The sequence below is a fragment of the Pelodiscus sinensis genome, chromosome 2, assembly GCF_052426305.1.
Source record: "Pelodiscus sinensis isolate ZL-2025 chromosome 2, ASM5242630v1, whole genome shotgun sequence".
NCBI classification, from domain to species: domain Eukaryota; kingdom Metazoa; phylum Chordata; order Testudines; family Trionychidae; genus Pelodiscus; species Pelodiscus sinensis.
This window is the reverse complement of record NC_143053.1, coordinates 63,547,501-63,564,684: the sequence shown is the minus strand read 5'-3', so window position 1 is coordinate 63,564,684 and position 17,184 is coordinate 63,547,501. Positions and strand designations below refer to the sequence as shown.

The 17,184-nt window shown below is 42.2% G+C and overlaps 1 protein-coding gene across 1 annotated transcript in view; it reads left to right on the top strand.

The window, feature by feature from the left end:
* CHD7 (chromodomain helicase DNA binding protein 7) overlaps positions 1-17,184 on the top strand; it is a 200,738-nt gene that overhangs the window by 59,837 nt on the left and 123,717 nt on the right. Inside the window, 1 exon segment of the mRNA XM_075920640.2 lies at positions 13,550-15,399. Within this exon segment, the coding sequence (XP_075776755.2) occupies positions 13,723-15,399 (1,677 nt within the window). The 5' untranslated portion in view covers positions 13,550-13,722.

The following is a 17,184-nucleotide window of genomic DNA, read 5'->3' as shown; positions in this document are numbered from 1 at the left end:
TGGGTGTGAGAGAAGAATCGGTCCCTGCTTCTTGATCTTGGTTTTTAATTTAGTTGCTTCATAAGCCAAAAAGAGAATCTAGTCTTTTTGAGCTATCTGCATTGGTAATAGGTGTGAAAACAGAAGAAAAATTGGCATTAAAATGATCCTGAATACACATAACCAAATGGTTGAGCAACAGTGTTCCTTTTATATTACTTTTCTGATTGTACTTAGTTATTTTTCCCAGTGTGCCTAAGAGCAAAACTGCGATTGTCTATTTTGCTCAATTATTATTGGCATAATCACTTGCCAGTCATTTTGACCTAGAAAGAGCTTCTTCCATCATATCTGCATGCTCTTAAAGGTCCAATTATATCATTTCTTAGAAGATTAAGTAAATTGACTTGGGCAGTATCGTATTTATTTTAAATATATGTAATCCTCTAGTCCGTTGTGTATAAATTTCAAAATGTTAATTACCTCAAATCTTTAAGGATCTCCTTTAGCATGGGTGCTATGGCACTCCGTTTTTAATTTCTTTGGGTAACATTTTTATGGTCTTACCAAAGATGTCAATGTGTAGTCCGCTATACAATTAACTGATAAGCCTTGGCTTATTTCACGGACAACTCACATTTCCATGACATGCCAATTGACATGTTCAACTTGGGAAGACTTGAGGAGCTAGTTAAAATGGCCTACTTGACCAGATTCCCAGAAATAGCCATGCTTGAGCACAGCAATGGTAGTTGTCAGGCAATTAAATCTGCATTTTCACTTCATGGAATTCCAAGCACAATAATAAATGGACCACAGATGAACAAGGAATTCCAGGACTTGGCTAAAATGTGATTTTTTTTTTTTTTTCTTCATGTGACGGCTACACTTAAGTCACTGAACTAGCTGAATATGGAGTATGTTTAACGGAGAACTTGCTCAAAAAATGGTTGCAAGAGAAAATCTGTAGCAAAACTCAGTAGACCTGAATTAACGCAGCCTGGAAAATCACCTGCTGAACTGTTATCAGGTACAGCACAAACGATGACCAAATTCTGTGATTGCACTTTCCCAGTCATTTCCTTAGTATCAGACATAGCATTACAATAAGAGCAAAACTTATTCCATACTTTACAAAAAACCTAAGACTCAGTAAGAATTTGGTAAGATTGGGCACTAGCCGGTCAAAGCTACAGTAGTAAGAATTATCTCACTTGGGGTGCAGCTACACTGCACCCTTAGCTCAAAATAAGCTATGCAATGTGAGCCATGGAAATTATGTAGCTTATTTCAAGTTAATTTTGAAATAGCTTATTTGGAAATTTGGCGCTGTCTACATAGCGCCAAATTTTGAAATAGAATGCTATTCTGAAAAGTTCCTTAATTCTCATGGAATAAGGTTTACAGCGATGTCAGAATAGCATGTCCGTTATTTCGAAAACTATTTCGAAATAACAGGTGTGTTGTCAAGATGTGGAAAACACTATTTGGGGATACTGGAACTATCCTGAAATAGCACCATTGTCTAGATGCACTGTTGGTGACCACAGATGAAAGCAAAAATCTCATAAAGGAATTGTACATATCTGCCAAGAAACCTGACAGTTTGGCATATACAAGTGAAATGAGAGCACACATGGAAGCGGAAAATAATTCACAAACTGATTCTGCTAATGAGAGAGAGAGAGAGAAGTTAAGGATTTGCTTAAAGAGGTTTAGGAGTATAGCAGAGTGAGAAGATGGCTGAAACATCCTTGAAGTCTGATGGACACAATTAGAGTTTTGTCTAAGCAACCTGAGGAGTCATCAGTTATAGTATTTGTAATAGTTTGATAGTGTTTTTTAGATTGCTCTGGAAATTTTTAAAAAAAGAGACCAAAATTTTGTAGGATATAGGGCCCTATCAAATCAATGGCCATGAAAAAAGCATCATAGATTACGAAAACTGGTTGGTCCCTGTGAAATCTGGTCTTTAGTGTGCTTTTACCCTATATATACAGGTTTCAAAGTTTAGACCAGCATTTCTCAAATTCAGAATCCTGTCCTAAAATGTCACTGGGGAGTAAGGGGGTTGGGGTCACAAGATTTGGTGAGCAGGGTCACAGTATTGCATTCTTACTCTTGCACCACTGCTGGTATGGTGCTGCCTTAAAGGCTGGGTATCTAGCCAACATCTGCCATGTTCCTGTCACCCAGCTCTGAAAGCAGCTCAGAAGTGTAGTAGGAGAATGGTAGCTGTTTTCTGGGCACCCAGCTCTGAAGGCAGCACTTATTATATTTTGAATTGGCATCATTCTTAGTCTTACAGATATATTTGCCTAATGGCTTATGTCCATTGTCAAGCAGAATGTGTTAAATCTTCTGATAATTCCAGGCTAGCCATAATCCTAACATGAGTAAGGATGGACACTGTAAAATCATGCATACAGGTAGAGTGACTTGAAATGAGTTCCTCAGCTTTTCCGGATGGATGATGTATCCGGGAGAGCTGTTTGGTGCATATAAAGAGCAAAGGACAGGGACTGGTAAGAGTCAACCAAGTACAGGCAGTTCCCGGGTTACGTACAAGATAGGGACTATAAGTTTGTTCTTAAGTTGAATTTGTACGTAAGTCGGAACTGGCTCCAGATTCAGCCGCTGCTGAAACTGATCAGCGGCTGACTACAGGAAGCCCTAGGCAGAGTTGCTCTGCGCCCGGCTTCCTGGAATCAGCCGCTGATGAGTTTCAACAGCAGCTGAATCTGGACTCCTGAGACAGAACAGCTGGGGCACTGCTGGGTAGGTCCCCGCAGGACCAACCTGGCAGCACCTCAGCTGCTCTACCCCAGGTGTCCCGCAACAAAAGCCTGGTCTGCTGGGGGGGTGGGGGGTGCACTAGCTGCGCCCCCTCCCTCCCCCCAGCAGACCAGGGAGACCCGAGCAAAGCCGCACAGGCGCGGCGGGACCCCGCTGCCCGTGCGGCTTTGCTCCTTTACCCCGGAGCAAAAGCCGCAGAGGCGGCGGGGTCCCCTGCCTCTGTGGCTTTGCTCCGGGGCAAAGGAGCCAAGCCGCACGGGCAGCGGGGTCCTGCCGCCTGTGCGGCTTTGCTCGGGTCTCCCTGCTGTGCTGGGGGGGACTGCCCCCTCCAGCACAGCAGGGAGACAGGAGCAAAGCCGCAGAGGCGGGGGACCCCACCGCCTCTGCGGCTTTGCTCCGGGGCAAAGGAGCAAAGCCGCACGGGCAGCGGGGTCCTGCTGCCTGTGCGTCTTTGCTCGGGTCTCCCTGCTGTGCTGGGGAGTCCCCCCCAGCACACCAGGGAGACCCGGAGCAGCTTTTCTCGCCCCGGAGGACGCGGTGGCGGGACCGTTGCGCTCTGGGTTAGAGCGAACTCCGGGGTGAGAAAAGCCCCGTTCATCAGTGCGGATCCGACATAAGTCAGATCCGCGTAAGTCGGGGACTGCCTATAGAGCATGTAGTGGGCCATCTGTGTTTACCATGGGTTGGGATAATGATAATCAGTGTGCTTTATGGTGTAACATGGATTTTGATCCCCTGTTCAAAAGTTACAGATGTTCACTGTGAAAAATGATACTGGCAACATGGAATAATTGACCATATGTCTGGCACCCATCAATATATTTTTGCACAAAATAAATATTGCCCTGTCAACAGTGTGAAGGGAAGAGCTATGAGAGAAACTTATGGCAGGCCTCACAAGTTGGGGGATTTCACTTCATAATACAATGGGACAAAGCAAATGATTTTTTTTTTAACAGTTCGGTGACTGGAGACAGTGGTAGTATACCTCCACTTATTACCATTATCAAAGCTAATAGAAGAAGCTTCTCATATCTGCTGTGATATGAGGGTTGCGGGGTGTCAGTTTTTCAACTGGAATGCCTGGCCAAAAAGGAACCCTGCTGACTAGACCAGGTTCCCTGCCTGTCTTGGCTCTACTCATCTTCCAGAAGCAGCAGCATGTTCCGCTGTGTAGGGGCGGCCAAGGGCCTCCACATGCTGCTCCCCAGCTCAGATGCTGGCTCCGCAGTTCCCATTGGCTGAAAACTGTGAGTAGTGGAAACTATGGGGTAATTCACGGGGCCAAAGCAGCACGCAAAGCTGCCAGGCCATGACTCTGCCTAGGAGCTGAGGGCCAGTGTGTCACTGCCTCCAAGAGCTGCTTGAGGTAAACGCCACCTGGAGCCTGCACCACTTCCATGCCCCAACCCTGATCCCCCTCCCATCCTCCAAACCCCTCCATCCTTCCTAGCGATGTAAATAGCGTAGTCAATTAACCAGTTAACCTATGAGCTTTTGCTTATCGATTAATATAAACTACACGCATCTACCTCCCCCCTTGACTGCATCCTAGGATTTTGTCTACACTAAGCCCCTCTGTTAATCTAATCGATGTGACTTCAGCTATGCAAGTAGCATAACTGAAGTCGACATTTACTGCACTGTCATTTGTGCAGTAAGGTCAGCAGGAGCTGCTCTCACATGAACTCAGTTGCCGTTCTTGTTCTGGTGGAGTTCCAGAGCGCACAGAAAAGCATTTGGATAAATCACTGCTGCATAGATCCACCATGTATTGGAGACAGACCCTAGGACTTCCTGTGAATGTTTCTGTAGCACTGACAAGTAGATGAACATGTTGTAAATCCACACTTTCGCTTACCACATAGTACCTGGCCATGTAGACAAGTCCTAGGACTAAATTTTTATTCTTTCTTTATGGCAGTCTTAGCTGCCATTCGCCCAAGGCACAGAAAGGTGTCAGCCATATATCCCGTTCTCTAGTCATTCTCTATAACCCAAGTTCATGGTTGTCTGAAGGGGGTATGGGAGGAAGTTGTGCTGTACATCACAAAAAGATCCTCAACCAGAACGATGAGAAAATCCATGTTGCTGTGAGGACAACACAACAATTTTGGCATTACATTTAGCATAAAACCACACTTAATAGACTCCACCCCCCCCTCCGCCCCGGGCGCTGTATGTAGATGTGGCATTCTAGACATACAGGACAAAGTATTTTGAAAATCTGAAATGTATTGTGGTATAGTGAAGATAAATAGGATCTTCCTGCCTCTAACTCTGGAATACTTTAACTTCCCCTTCTGTTTATGAAACCTAAAAGCTAAGAAGTAAACTTTTAGCTCCTCAGACTTGCACTGTTCCTTTTGGACTCTTGGCTGCTTCCTGGACCTTGAAAGCCGAATTCAGACTAAGAAATGGGTGGGTTTGGGAATGAGTAATTTCCCTTCTCTTCATTATAAGCTAGAGTGATATCACATTTGACCAAAAGAGTCAGTTACACTGCATGGTGTAATTCCTTAGATTCTTATCATAACTCAGTTTGGATTGCTGCTTGTTTTCAGTCCTAGGTTGGCATGCGGAATATTAGATTATTTTTCTTCTTGAAGAACTGTATTATGTTTCTCTATATCAGCCTAGGAACCCACTTTAACTTAGGATTTTTTTTCACTGTCCTACTGATCATGATCTCAATAAATGGTGCAAGTAGCCCCCAATGTTTGCCCATCCCATCAATTTGTATCGTAGAGTGCATTACTTGTAATAAGTGTTAATGAATTTTTTTCTTTACAGTAGCCTTAGTGTTTAGTTGGTGAATAACACTTAAACTTACTATTTTAAAATGGACAGGATATCTGGGCAAAGACTTAACAATTCTTTACATAGGCTTTTTGCCGCTGCAAGATATTGAATTAAAATCTGAAAGGCTATTATAAAACAGGTGGGCAAATACTGGCTCGTAGGCTGCATCCAGTTTGCTAGGGTTAGCCCATGGCAGGCCTCCACACCACCATGTTTACCTGCACCTCCATAGGTACAGAGGATTGCAGCGCTGGCCGCAGTTCACTGTTCCCAACCAATGGGAGCCGCGATCACCTGTACCTGTGGAGGTAAATTAAGTGGCAGTGGCCCACCAGAGGCTAATCCTGGTAAACCACTACCATTGTATTGCCCATCCCAATATAAGACCGATTGCCATGAAGATACAGTTGAACTGTACAATGTCAGATCACATTTGTGTTGGCATTTTGAAATAATCACTGTGGTTCATTACGTGAGTGTCATATAGTCCTTTTGTAACCTGTTAAATAGCTCACATTTTCTTGTAAGCTAAATTACCGCTACTACTTAATATGCTCTGTAAATATCGATATTACATACTTACTAAAGCTGCAAGATACATGTTTATTTTATTGATGCCAATAACTTTTTTGCCCAACTCTGAAAAGTGAATGCAAACCTAAATGCCAGAAGCAATATGAGTAATCTCCCTAGATGTATTGCAGCACAAGTGAAGAGCTACCATTTTATTTTACCCAAATAAAATGTGTGTTCTACCGAGTTTCATGAAAACTCAAGCTGACTTTTCACTTGTAATATACGAGGTATATTTATCTTCTCAAAAATGTGTGGATATGTGGTTCTTGTACAAATGTAGACTGTAATCTTCCAGTGTTTATGAAGAACACATCAACAAGAAAATAATCTTGAACTACAGAAGTCATAAATTGAAATAACAATATATATTGAAAAATACATACTTATGTGGTATTAGTTCACTGTAATTTCATTAAGTGATTTCTCAGACTTTATAAACTCTGAAAGAAACAAAATTGTATTAGCCTTATAACAGATAAGGTAAATAACAAGTTCTGGCATCCTTAAAATGCTCAGAACGCTATAGCTGGCAATAATCACTTCAGGAGTGTTTAAATCTTTAAGAGAACTGATAAGCTCTGTGTCCAAAATCCCAAATAAATAAATTGTACTTCAGTAGAAATAAAATGTTTAAAAAATCATGGAAAATTGAGAATTGTAAAATACATGAAAGCTCTTTTCAACTATCAGGTTCAGTTTTTGTTGTGTCCTCTTGCAGCTTAAATGTTTTATGTGTCTTTGCTATTTTATTGGCTTCAGCATTTTCAGGTTTTTTTTAGCTTGTGATTAGGATGTGTTTCTTACATAGGATATTTTAAACTTGAAATGCTCTTGCCCAACGTTTGTTTTGCATGCCAAAAATTGAATGAAGCAGCCATGCATTAACAGCCACAGCCCTGCGCAATCCCTCCAGCTTACTGTTGTGACCTCTACCCTTTTGTATCCTGTGACACTCAGCTTGTCTTTGTGCTCAAGTTTATTCATGATGGATACGTTTCGCTCCCAATCACATATGCTGTGCTCTTGCAGAGAGATTGGGCTGCAGCCCTTCCGAGCTTGGAAAAAAAGAATGTTGGTACTGTGCATAAGAGGAGGCTGTTTGAACAGAGGCCCCTCCATAACACGATCAGTACAGGGTGCACTGCAGTCTTAAACTTCTTCTAGAATATGAAAGGGGGGTGACTTTCAGCCTCTCAGATCCTTTTTAAATGCAAAAGAATGTAGGAAATTGCCAGATCAGTTAGTTAATCAGTGACAACTGCAGTAAGTATACAAAAAGCATGGCCCTTAACGAGAGTAATCAGTTGTGCTTGGAGTTTTTTCAGTGCCTCAGCATGTTACCATTGGCCTCACTTCTTGAATCTTCCATTGGTTTAGTGTCAGCTTTATAAGAGAATGTAATTGCTAGGAGATCTTTTGATAGCTGATAGCAACAATATAACTCTTCCTTCTGGCTTTCTCCCTGCTCCCTCCCAGTCTTACTTATCTTTTTTGTGTACTGAAATTAGTGAACTGTTCAGTTTTATACTAGGGGATTATTCACCACAAGAGTTGTGCTGTTCAAGTTCTTTCTTCATTTAGTGAGCTTAATGTATTTAAGGCTCATAAGTATGTATCATGCAGTTATATGAAACACTTGCGTTAATTCCCTTACAAATTCTTTTCAAAATAATCCCACCAGATGTTTTGAAAGTAATTCCTGAAATATTTGAAAATATCTTGCTTGTTCCCTATTTTCTTGAAGGATTTTAAAGAAATCTCCTTCCCCCATATTTGCTTTGAAATTCTGTAGGAAGTGTACGTGGTCATATGACCAAACACAACACTTTACAGTTTCAGTGTGATGCAGTCTGATGTTAGTGTGTTTTACCTTAAAATATATAAGCATATTTCATTATAACTTAAACTTAAAAAATAATGGTACTCTTTTAGTGCTGTGCCACTTAACACCCCAAATTTGTAGTGGATGCCTAGAAATTCTGATGATTCTGGTTTCTTTTTAGGTTGGGAAGAAAAAATCGTTTTGTTTTTGTTATAACTGTCAATTTAAAACCGGCAAATCCTATGTTAATACTATAGTTTGGACTCCAGTTAATGTGGTACATGTAGAAGATGGGATAGAATGGAAAATTGGGGTACATTTGTACCGGGAAGACCTTACTGCTTTTGCTTCTTAGCGGTGTTCTGTATATGATTCTGTTATTGTGGCTTTATATCATAAAGTGTCCATGAATTTGAATGACGTGGGATATTGTTTCCAAATGTGCGGCACTGACTGAACTACTAGCTGGTCATTCTCGCATCAGCTGCTTGACAGCAACAAGCTGCCAAATGTTCTGAAAACTCTTGTGCCCTCAGTTGCCTCTGTGTAAAAGCAAGTTCTGTGCCAGATACTTGATGTAATAAGGGGGCGGGGGGAAGATCTGATTCTTGCCTAATATTACGTGAAATCTAGGTAAGTTACTTTCAAAGAAATCTGAGACACAGTATTTATATAGCCTAGCCTTAGTTTTTTTTCAATGAACCATTTAGTATAGATTTTTTTATTTATTCAAGATGTCTGAGGTAAGGTAGATGTTTTTCATTGAAGATTCACATGAGACTTCAGTGAAAGACACTTGATCCATTTGTGTCTAAGATGTTCTATTTAAAAAGAGTGCTTCTTTTAGTGAAGAATTAACTAATTGCAATGAGATATTCAAAATTATATTTTTTTACTCTGAATAGTCAAAATGTAGACACTAAGGCAGTGGTGTCTATCCTTTTTACACCCAAGATTGCTTTTTAAATGTCAGGGCAAGCCCAGATCTACCCCATCCCTTCCTCAAGGCTCCACCCCTTTGAGGCCATGCCCACTTCATTCTCTTCTCCACCCACCCCCCACCTCCCAGATAGGAGGTGTGGGCTCTGGGGTGGGAACAAGGGGGTGGGTGTGGGAGGGAGGGAGAGGTTTTAAGTTATAAGAGGGAATTTGAGTGCAGGATGGAGTAGAGAAAGGGGATATTGCCCTGGGAGGGGGCTGTAGGCTGGAGAGTATTGGGGTCAAGTGGGGGGGGGGGGGTTAGGGTGTTGAGCAAACCTCAGGCCATAGAGAAAACCCCTGAATGCTTGTGGGAAGCAGGGCTTTTAATTTCCTCCCTCAGCATATCCACCCCACTTCAGGGAAAAAAGATGTCAATAATGTAGCTAAAGAAACAAGTTTCTGTACGATGTGTCTAAGTTTCTGGTTTAGAAAATACTACATACCTGAAAATATAAGTTGTCCTAGCTTCTGTAGCATTCTTCAGTGAGGTTGTAGTCTAAATGAATATAACGTAGTTCAACTATAGACTACCGGCTCTCCAGTGTGGCCTTTCCAGGCTACTTTCTGCAGAAATTGGGGTCAAATGGGCCAAAATCAAGTGAATCATTAAACAAAACTTATTACTTTATTTTCACCAGTTTCCATGGAAATAGTAGCAGGCAATGACCACCAACATCTGAAATTGACTCCACTACTGTTGGCTGGCTCCCACTGGAGTTTCCTGAAAAGCCTGACAGCTCGTGGAAAATAAGCATTCAAATATAACAGTCTAATTTTTTTCATGCATTTGAACTTAATTTCTTGAGAAACTGGATTGGAAAGGCCATGCCACTTACCAGAGTGAGAATTCTAACTTGTAGATCTCAGTTACTGAGTCTGAAAGCCTGTGTAACCGGCAGCGAGGGAAGTCTCTCCCCCAAGCTCCCCTCCTCCCTTGTTTCTTTTTCCCACCCTCGTTTCCTTTTAAACAGCATAATTGTTTGAGAGAGTATATTGGTGAACAAATTCTGGCCTGTATATTATGTTGGATAAGGACCAGTTAGATGATTGAGCAGATTGAGCCAGATTCTTTGGTTTGCCCAAGCTGTGTTCCATGCAAGAGAAGATGTGGGCAGGGAAGCTAGTGTGACTAACAACTTTTTAAAGCTTCCCTGGAGCTTCAGAAGCTATTCCATTCCTTGGCAAAGAGGCTTTCCTGACAACTGGGGGCTGATTTTGTAGAAGGGTGCCCCAGTTGCTCTATGCATTATACCAAGTTCCAGGAAGAGTGGTAGTGTAGGAACTGCTGAAGTGGCTCTAAGGCACTGGAAGGATTCCTCTATATCAGTGGTTCTAGACTTATTACCACTGTGGGCTACATCCACACTATTTATACTACCTGTATAGCCCTGATGTCATGTGGTCACGGTTGTGTGCTGATTGTGCTGCAAGTGAGTCCTAGGTTGAAAACCACTGCTCTATGCGAAGAAAGTTCAGGGACCGTTTATCCTCATTTATAACAATTTGTGCCCTAAAGATTGCATGAGTGAAACAGGCCTTAACATCACTGTTAGATTTTTCTGACTTCCAATTCAGAGTTAATCCTTTTACACTGATTTTTTTTTTAATGAGTTGGTACCATTAAGAATATTTGAGACATGCAAGAAATGTATCCTAAATGATCTACATATCATTGAATTGATTATGGTTTCAAGGTGCTGATGAACGGATTAAAAAAACAGTGGGCACTTGTATTTTTCATTTTGCTACTTTGACATATGAGACCTTTAGAAAGTGGTTAAAAAGCACACCCAAAATCTGTTGATATTTTCCCCTTTGAAATGTGTCTCCCAGTTTTGCTGGAGGATACAAAATGTATCATGTTAGCTCACATCTTTGAGTGAGGATAATGGTTGAACTGTAGAAAGATAGCATTTCTTCAAAATATTGGATATTATGTTAAATTGTTTAAAAACTTGTTTTTACTAATAACTAGTTTGGTAACTCAGAAATAAGTGTCCTCAGAATTGTACTGAAATAATTAGTTACAATGGAGTTCGTTATTTTGGTTCTAATTACCATGTGGATAAGCCCTGAACCATGGTGAGAGAACCTCTCAAAGTCCCTTCCAGTTCTATGATTCTATATTCGAAATTCAGATTTTGTGGTCTATGGCTGGAGGACAAGTCTAGCCGACTGCCCCCCTGGCAGGATTAAGCACCATTACAGATCTTCCCTGATAGATGTCTGTCTAACCTGCTCTTAAAAATCTCCAATGATGAAGATTCCACTATCTCCCTAGGCAATTTTATTTCGGTGTTTAACCACCATGACAGTTAGGAAGTTTTTCCTAATGTCCAACCTACACATCCCTTGCTCCATTTTAAGCCCATTGCTTCTTGTCCTATCATCAGAGGTCAAGGAGAACAATTTTTCTCTTTCCTCCTTCTAACACCCTTTTAGATATTTGAGAATGCCATCATGTTCCCCCCCCCCCGTCTTCTCTTTTCTAAACTAAACGAACCAAGTTCTTTCAATCTTCCTTCATATGTCATGTTTTCTAGGCCTTTAATGATTTTTACTTCTTTATAAAATGTTTAAATTAGGTTTGGTTTAAGTCCTCCATTTAATAAAACAAAAAAGCCCCCCTAATTCCACTTGTAAATGACCTTTAAAAATGTCATTCATCCATCCTAAACTTCATTCCGGGAGGCCGGGGGGAGAGAGGACTAGAACTTGGAATTGTGTGTTTGAAACTGTCACTCTAAAATTAATGTTTTTAACTGAACATCATGTGCTGTAATGAATTATGACATTCTTCTCTAGGTCTGGGCCTGAAGAACTCTGTCATTCAAAAGCTTGTCTCTTTAACCAAAGGAGGTTGGTCCAATAACTTAATACATCTTGTGTGCCTCTATTTTGGGACCAACACATTACAACAATACTGCAAACAGGTATACTTACCTGATACATAAGTATTTCTGTAAAGTACTATAGGCAGGACCAGTTTTTAGTAGTTAGTTTTTGTTTTCAGGAATAATACCATTTATGTATAACTCAAAACTTGTCTTCCTCTGAAGCTTTGTGGTATGCAGTCACAAATGTATGTTATGTTCAGGGCCCTACCAAAGTCATGGTCCATTTGGTCAATTTCAAGATCATAGGATTTTTAAAATAGTAAATTGCATGATTTTGGCTTTTTTAAAAGTGAAATTTCATAGTGTTGTAACTGTAAAGGTCCTGACCCAAAAACAGTGTGAAAGGGCAGCAAGGCTATTTTAAGGGAGGAGTTTGTGGTTCTGCTACACTTACTTCTGTGCTGCTGCTGCCTTCAGAGCTGGGCAACTGGAGAGTGGCACCTACTTGCCAGGTACCTAGCTCTGAAGGCAGAGCCACTGTCGTCAGCAGCAGCAGCAGCACAGAAGTAGGGATGGCATGATATGGTATTGCAGTTCTGTGCTGCTGCAGCCGGAGTGCTGCCTTCAAAGCTGGGCACCTGGCCAACAGCTGCTGCTTTCTGGATACCCATCTTGGAAGGTAGTACAGGAGTAAGGGTGTAATACTGCAATTCTCCCTCCAAATAATCTTGTGATGACCTCCTCCCCTGTAACTCACTTGAGTCAGGACCCCTAGTTTGAGAAATACTGGTTATCCCTTTGAAATCTGTATAGTATAAGGTAAAAGCGCGCACGACCAGATTTCATAGTCTGTGACACGTTTTTCATGGCTGTGAATTTGGTAGAGCTCTAGTTATGTCATTAGTAATGAGTTTGCCTGAAGGCAAATAGTGAATCCCAGTGATTGAACTTCCTCTATCCACAGACAAATTCTGGCATGGATTTGTTTGCTGTGGGTTTGGAGCCATGGGTATTAGTTCGAACATGGTTTTTAGAAATCTGCCCTCTTGCAGAATGAGAACTTCATTTTCATTTCAATTTTAAACCTATTAACTGCTTAGTTTTGCTGTGGGGGAAATAGTATTGTATAGTTCCATTTTTAATTTAACAAAATCGCCATTTGAGAGAAACATCTCTGTGCATCTGTACAAAAAAAAACCACTTAATTTTTGTATTTACATCCTTTTAAAAACCTAGGTTTAAAAAGTCACTACTGGTGTTTGCACAATCCTGTTGTCCATTTAACTAACTTTAGCTTATCATAGCCCTTGATGCTGCTGCTTGCTCATCTGATTACACTGCTCAGGGGAATAAGGTTAAGGACATGCTGTTGGTAACTAGAGCATTTTCAGGGCTTTAGTTCAGCAGATGGGCTGCTTGGCTATATTCATACATCTGCCTGCCTGCTGTGGCAGCTGCTGCTGCTGCATGTTGTGTTCTTTTGTTCTGTTCCATCCAAGAATGGAACAGTAGGAAGTGTAGTGAATGGATTAATTTAAGGTTAAGGTTAGTGTTTTGCTTGCTCTCTAACTCCCTATCATAATAAAGCTTCTGATGGAAGCTAATGAGTTTTTCTTAGTGAAATAGATTTTAAAAATACACGTCAGGGATTGACACAAGCTAGTGTCTTCTGACAGTCAGGTCTGTTTTAATATTATGACAATTTTATTATTTGTTTCCAATGGTGTGTTTTTTTTCCCCCCCTTCTCTTTTCCAGGACCAGTAACCAGACTTTGGTTGACACTACGTGGTCCGAAAGAATTAAGGAAATATGGAATGACATGAAGGAGATTAGCTGAGGATTAAAGGCTTTGAGGACAGACACCTCACTGAGGTGAAGCACAGACTAACATTCTACTTGTAGCTCTGAGGAGCTGTGCTGGAAAAAAAATGGCCGATCCAGGAATGATGAGTCTATTCGGAGAAGATGGGAATATTTTCAGTGAAGGGCTGGAAAGTCTTGGAGAATGTGGATATCCTGAAAATACAGTAAATCCTATGGGGCAGCAAATGCCCATAGATCAAGGATTCCCCTCCTTACAGTCTTCTCTTCACCATCCTCCCACCAATCAAAACCAAGCAAAGTTGACCCACTTTGATCATTATAATCAATATGAACAGCAAAAAATGCATTTGATGGATCAGCCGAACAGAATGATGAGTAATGCTCCTGGGAATGGGATAGCATCTCCTCACGCACAGTATCACAACCCTCCAGTTCCTCAGGTTCCTCATGGCAGCGGCACTGGTGGTCAGATGGGGGTCTATCCTAGTATGCAGAATGAAAGGCATGGGCAACCTTTTGTAGACAGTGGCTCCATGTGGGGACCACGGGCTGTTCAGGTGCCTGACCAAATAAGAGCACCATACCAGCAGCAGCAGCAGCAACCGACGCAGCCACCACAGACACCATCAGGACCCCCTGGGCAGGGCCATCCTCAGCACATGCAGCAAATGGGAAACTACATGGCTCGTGGTGATTTTTCAATGCAGCAGCACGGTCAACCACAGCAGCAGAGGATGAACCAGTTTTCTCAAGGTCAAGAAGGCCTTAATCAGGGAAATCCTTTCATTGCCACCTCAGGACCTGGCCACTTGTCTCATGTGCCCCAACAGAATCCGAATATGGCACCTTCTTTGCGACACTCAGTCCAACAATTTCACCACCATCCCCCCACCGCGCTCCACGGAGAATCAGTAGCCCACAGTCCCAGATTCTCCCCTAACCCTCCTCAGCAGGGTACTGTTAGGCCACAAACACTTAATTTTAGTTCTCGGAGCCAGACAGTACCCTCACCTACTATAAACAACTCAGGGCAGTATTCTCGGTATCCTTACAGTAACCTAAATCAGGGATTAGTTAACAATACAGGGATGAATCAAAATTTAGGCCTTACAAATAACACTCCAATGAATCAGTCTGTACCAAGATACACAAATGCTGTAGGTTTTCCATCAAACAGTGGTCAAGGACTAATGCACCAGCAGCCCATTCACCCTAGTGGCTCACTCAACCAAATGAACACACAAACTATGCACCCTTCACAGCCTCAGGGAACTTATGCCTCTCCACCTCCCATGTCACCTATGAAAGCAATGAGTAATCCAGCAGGCACCCCCCCTCCACAGGTTAGGCCTGGTAGTGCTGGAATACCAATGGAAGTTGGCAGTTATCCAAATATATCCCATCCTCAGCCATCACACCAGCCCCCTGGTGCCATGGGAATTGGACAGAGGAATATGGGCCCTCGAAACATGCAACAGAGTCGTCCATTTATGGGTATGTCTTCAACTCCACGGGAGATGGGTGGGCACATGAGACCGAATGGTTGTCCAGGCGTTGGCCTTGCAGATCCACAAGCAATACAAGAACGACTGATATCTGGCCAGCAGCATCCCAGCCAACAGCCATCTTTTCAACAGCAAATGCCAACCTGTCCCCCCATGCCACCTCACCCAGGGATGCATCATCAGTCTTCACCGCCACCACCACATCCCCACCACCAGCCTTGGGCACAGCTTCACCAGTCACCACAGAATACACCACAAAAAGTGCCTGTCCTTCAGGTAAGTTGCATCCAGTTGAAAGAGAATGTTTGAGTTGTATATCCAGAACCCGAGACACAGGTTTACTGCTCTGAAACCATTGTTCTACCTTGACTGTCCTGTGTACTGGTGGTTGCCTTTTTTTCCTGTTGTACTTACAGTTTTATTAAGCAGCAAGCTACTAGAACGTCCTTCTTCGCCTGTGGTCTTGTGATTGGTTTTTCCAGGATTACACTGTATTATGTATAAATGTGAAGCAGCATCAGACTAACCCTGAATGCAACAGTGATTTTATTATGGTGAATCTTTTGAGGAAAAAGCTGAAAGTTTGTCTAAATTTCCATGGTATCCTTAAATCAATCCATAGCATTTGTGAACTTGCAGAAGGAAGCCCATGTTAATATAGCTATATATCTTGATTAAAGCAAAGTTAGGCTTGGGATGCAGATTTGCAATGTTCTTAATTTAGTATAAAGTTCAAGGAAAAGTTCCATAGTCTCTTCATATGAAGCATTGCAACACTAATGCACCTGATTACTGAGGGGTTGGTAGCATGGTTTAGATAAAATAAGAACTGATGTGAATCTTAGCCCAAAATCAAACATCTTGAGATTTTAGATGAGTCTCTCACTGCTCACAACTTTAGTTTTACCAAGTTTCTGAACTTCCTGCTTACACTTAAAATGGCAGTGTTTCCCACTCAGAAGCAGGAAGTACTGGAAATCTTGAATTATTTCCAACCTAATGCAGCAGATGTGACTAAACCTCTATATTCCTTTTGTGCTTGATCCTGTCAGATCTCAAACTTTTTGCAAGTTTGCCATCACTATATCTTGATTGATCTGCCCAATCAGACACGGTGTGCTTTTGTTGAATGACACACCGTACTAGTGAAGATTCCATTTTTCAATCCCTCATATCAGAAATCAGTCCCAGGTAGCTCTACCCATAAATTGGAGACAATTGTTGGAATGCAGTCATAAGGTCTGACACAATAAGTCTAATAAATCATATGAACACTTGTCCCAGCCCATGTCCCAAGTCTGTTTGGAAAGCAGCTGCTCAGTAGCTCCTCTGACTGCTGCCTGCCGGCTGCTTCTGTTAGCTGCTTAGCGCAGCATGTGATGGATCTGGGAAATCAGATGCATGCGTCGAGAGAGGCAGCTGGTGGGGGGTGAGAGGGAGATGGTGACTCAGCAGGTGGGAGAGGCTTTCTGCACTCACTGGACAAAATGAAACCATGGGGGAATACGGGTTAAGCCATAGGGTAGGTGAAGCAATGGACTTAAATCAAGAGGTGAAGTCATGTGGGGGAGAAGAGGAGACACTGTGGATAGGAGCAGAGGTAGAGAAATGCGGTCGAGAGACTATAGGGGTAAGAAGGGGGTGAATATTTTCAGGAACTTTTTTGTCTCCCAAATTAGTTAGTGATCTGAAGGAGCTTTGTGTAGGCTGCGTACATTCTAGCAAACTTTGAATATTTTATTTGCATTTTATTTCTCCACTCTGTCTCCTTTTAAAGTGAACTTTCAATTACAGGAATGCCCACAAAATTATCTGCCAGTTGGCAGAATTGTTCTGGAAATACTTTGTGTTGTCTTCTCCGTTCCTTGGGACGCAGCTGACAAGAGTGTGTTAGAATGGGAAGGAAATGAGAAAGAGGAAGACAGGTTTGAGAGAGTGGTATGAGAAGGGAGCTGGAGGTCAGAAGAGAGGCATGCTCCAGCAACAGGGGTGGATTAAGAAAGGAGCCCTGGGCTGCAACCTGTAAAGCCCCTGTGTTCTGGGGAAGGGAGACCACTTGAG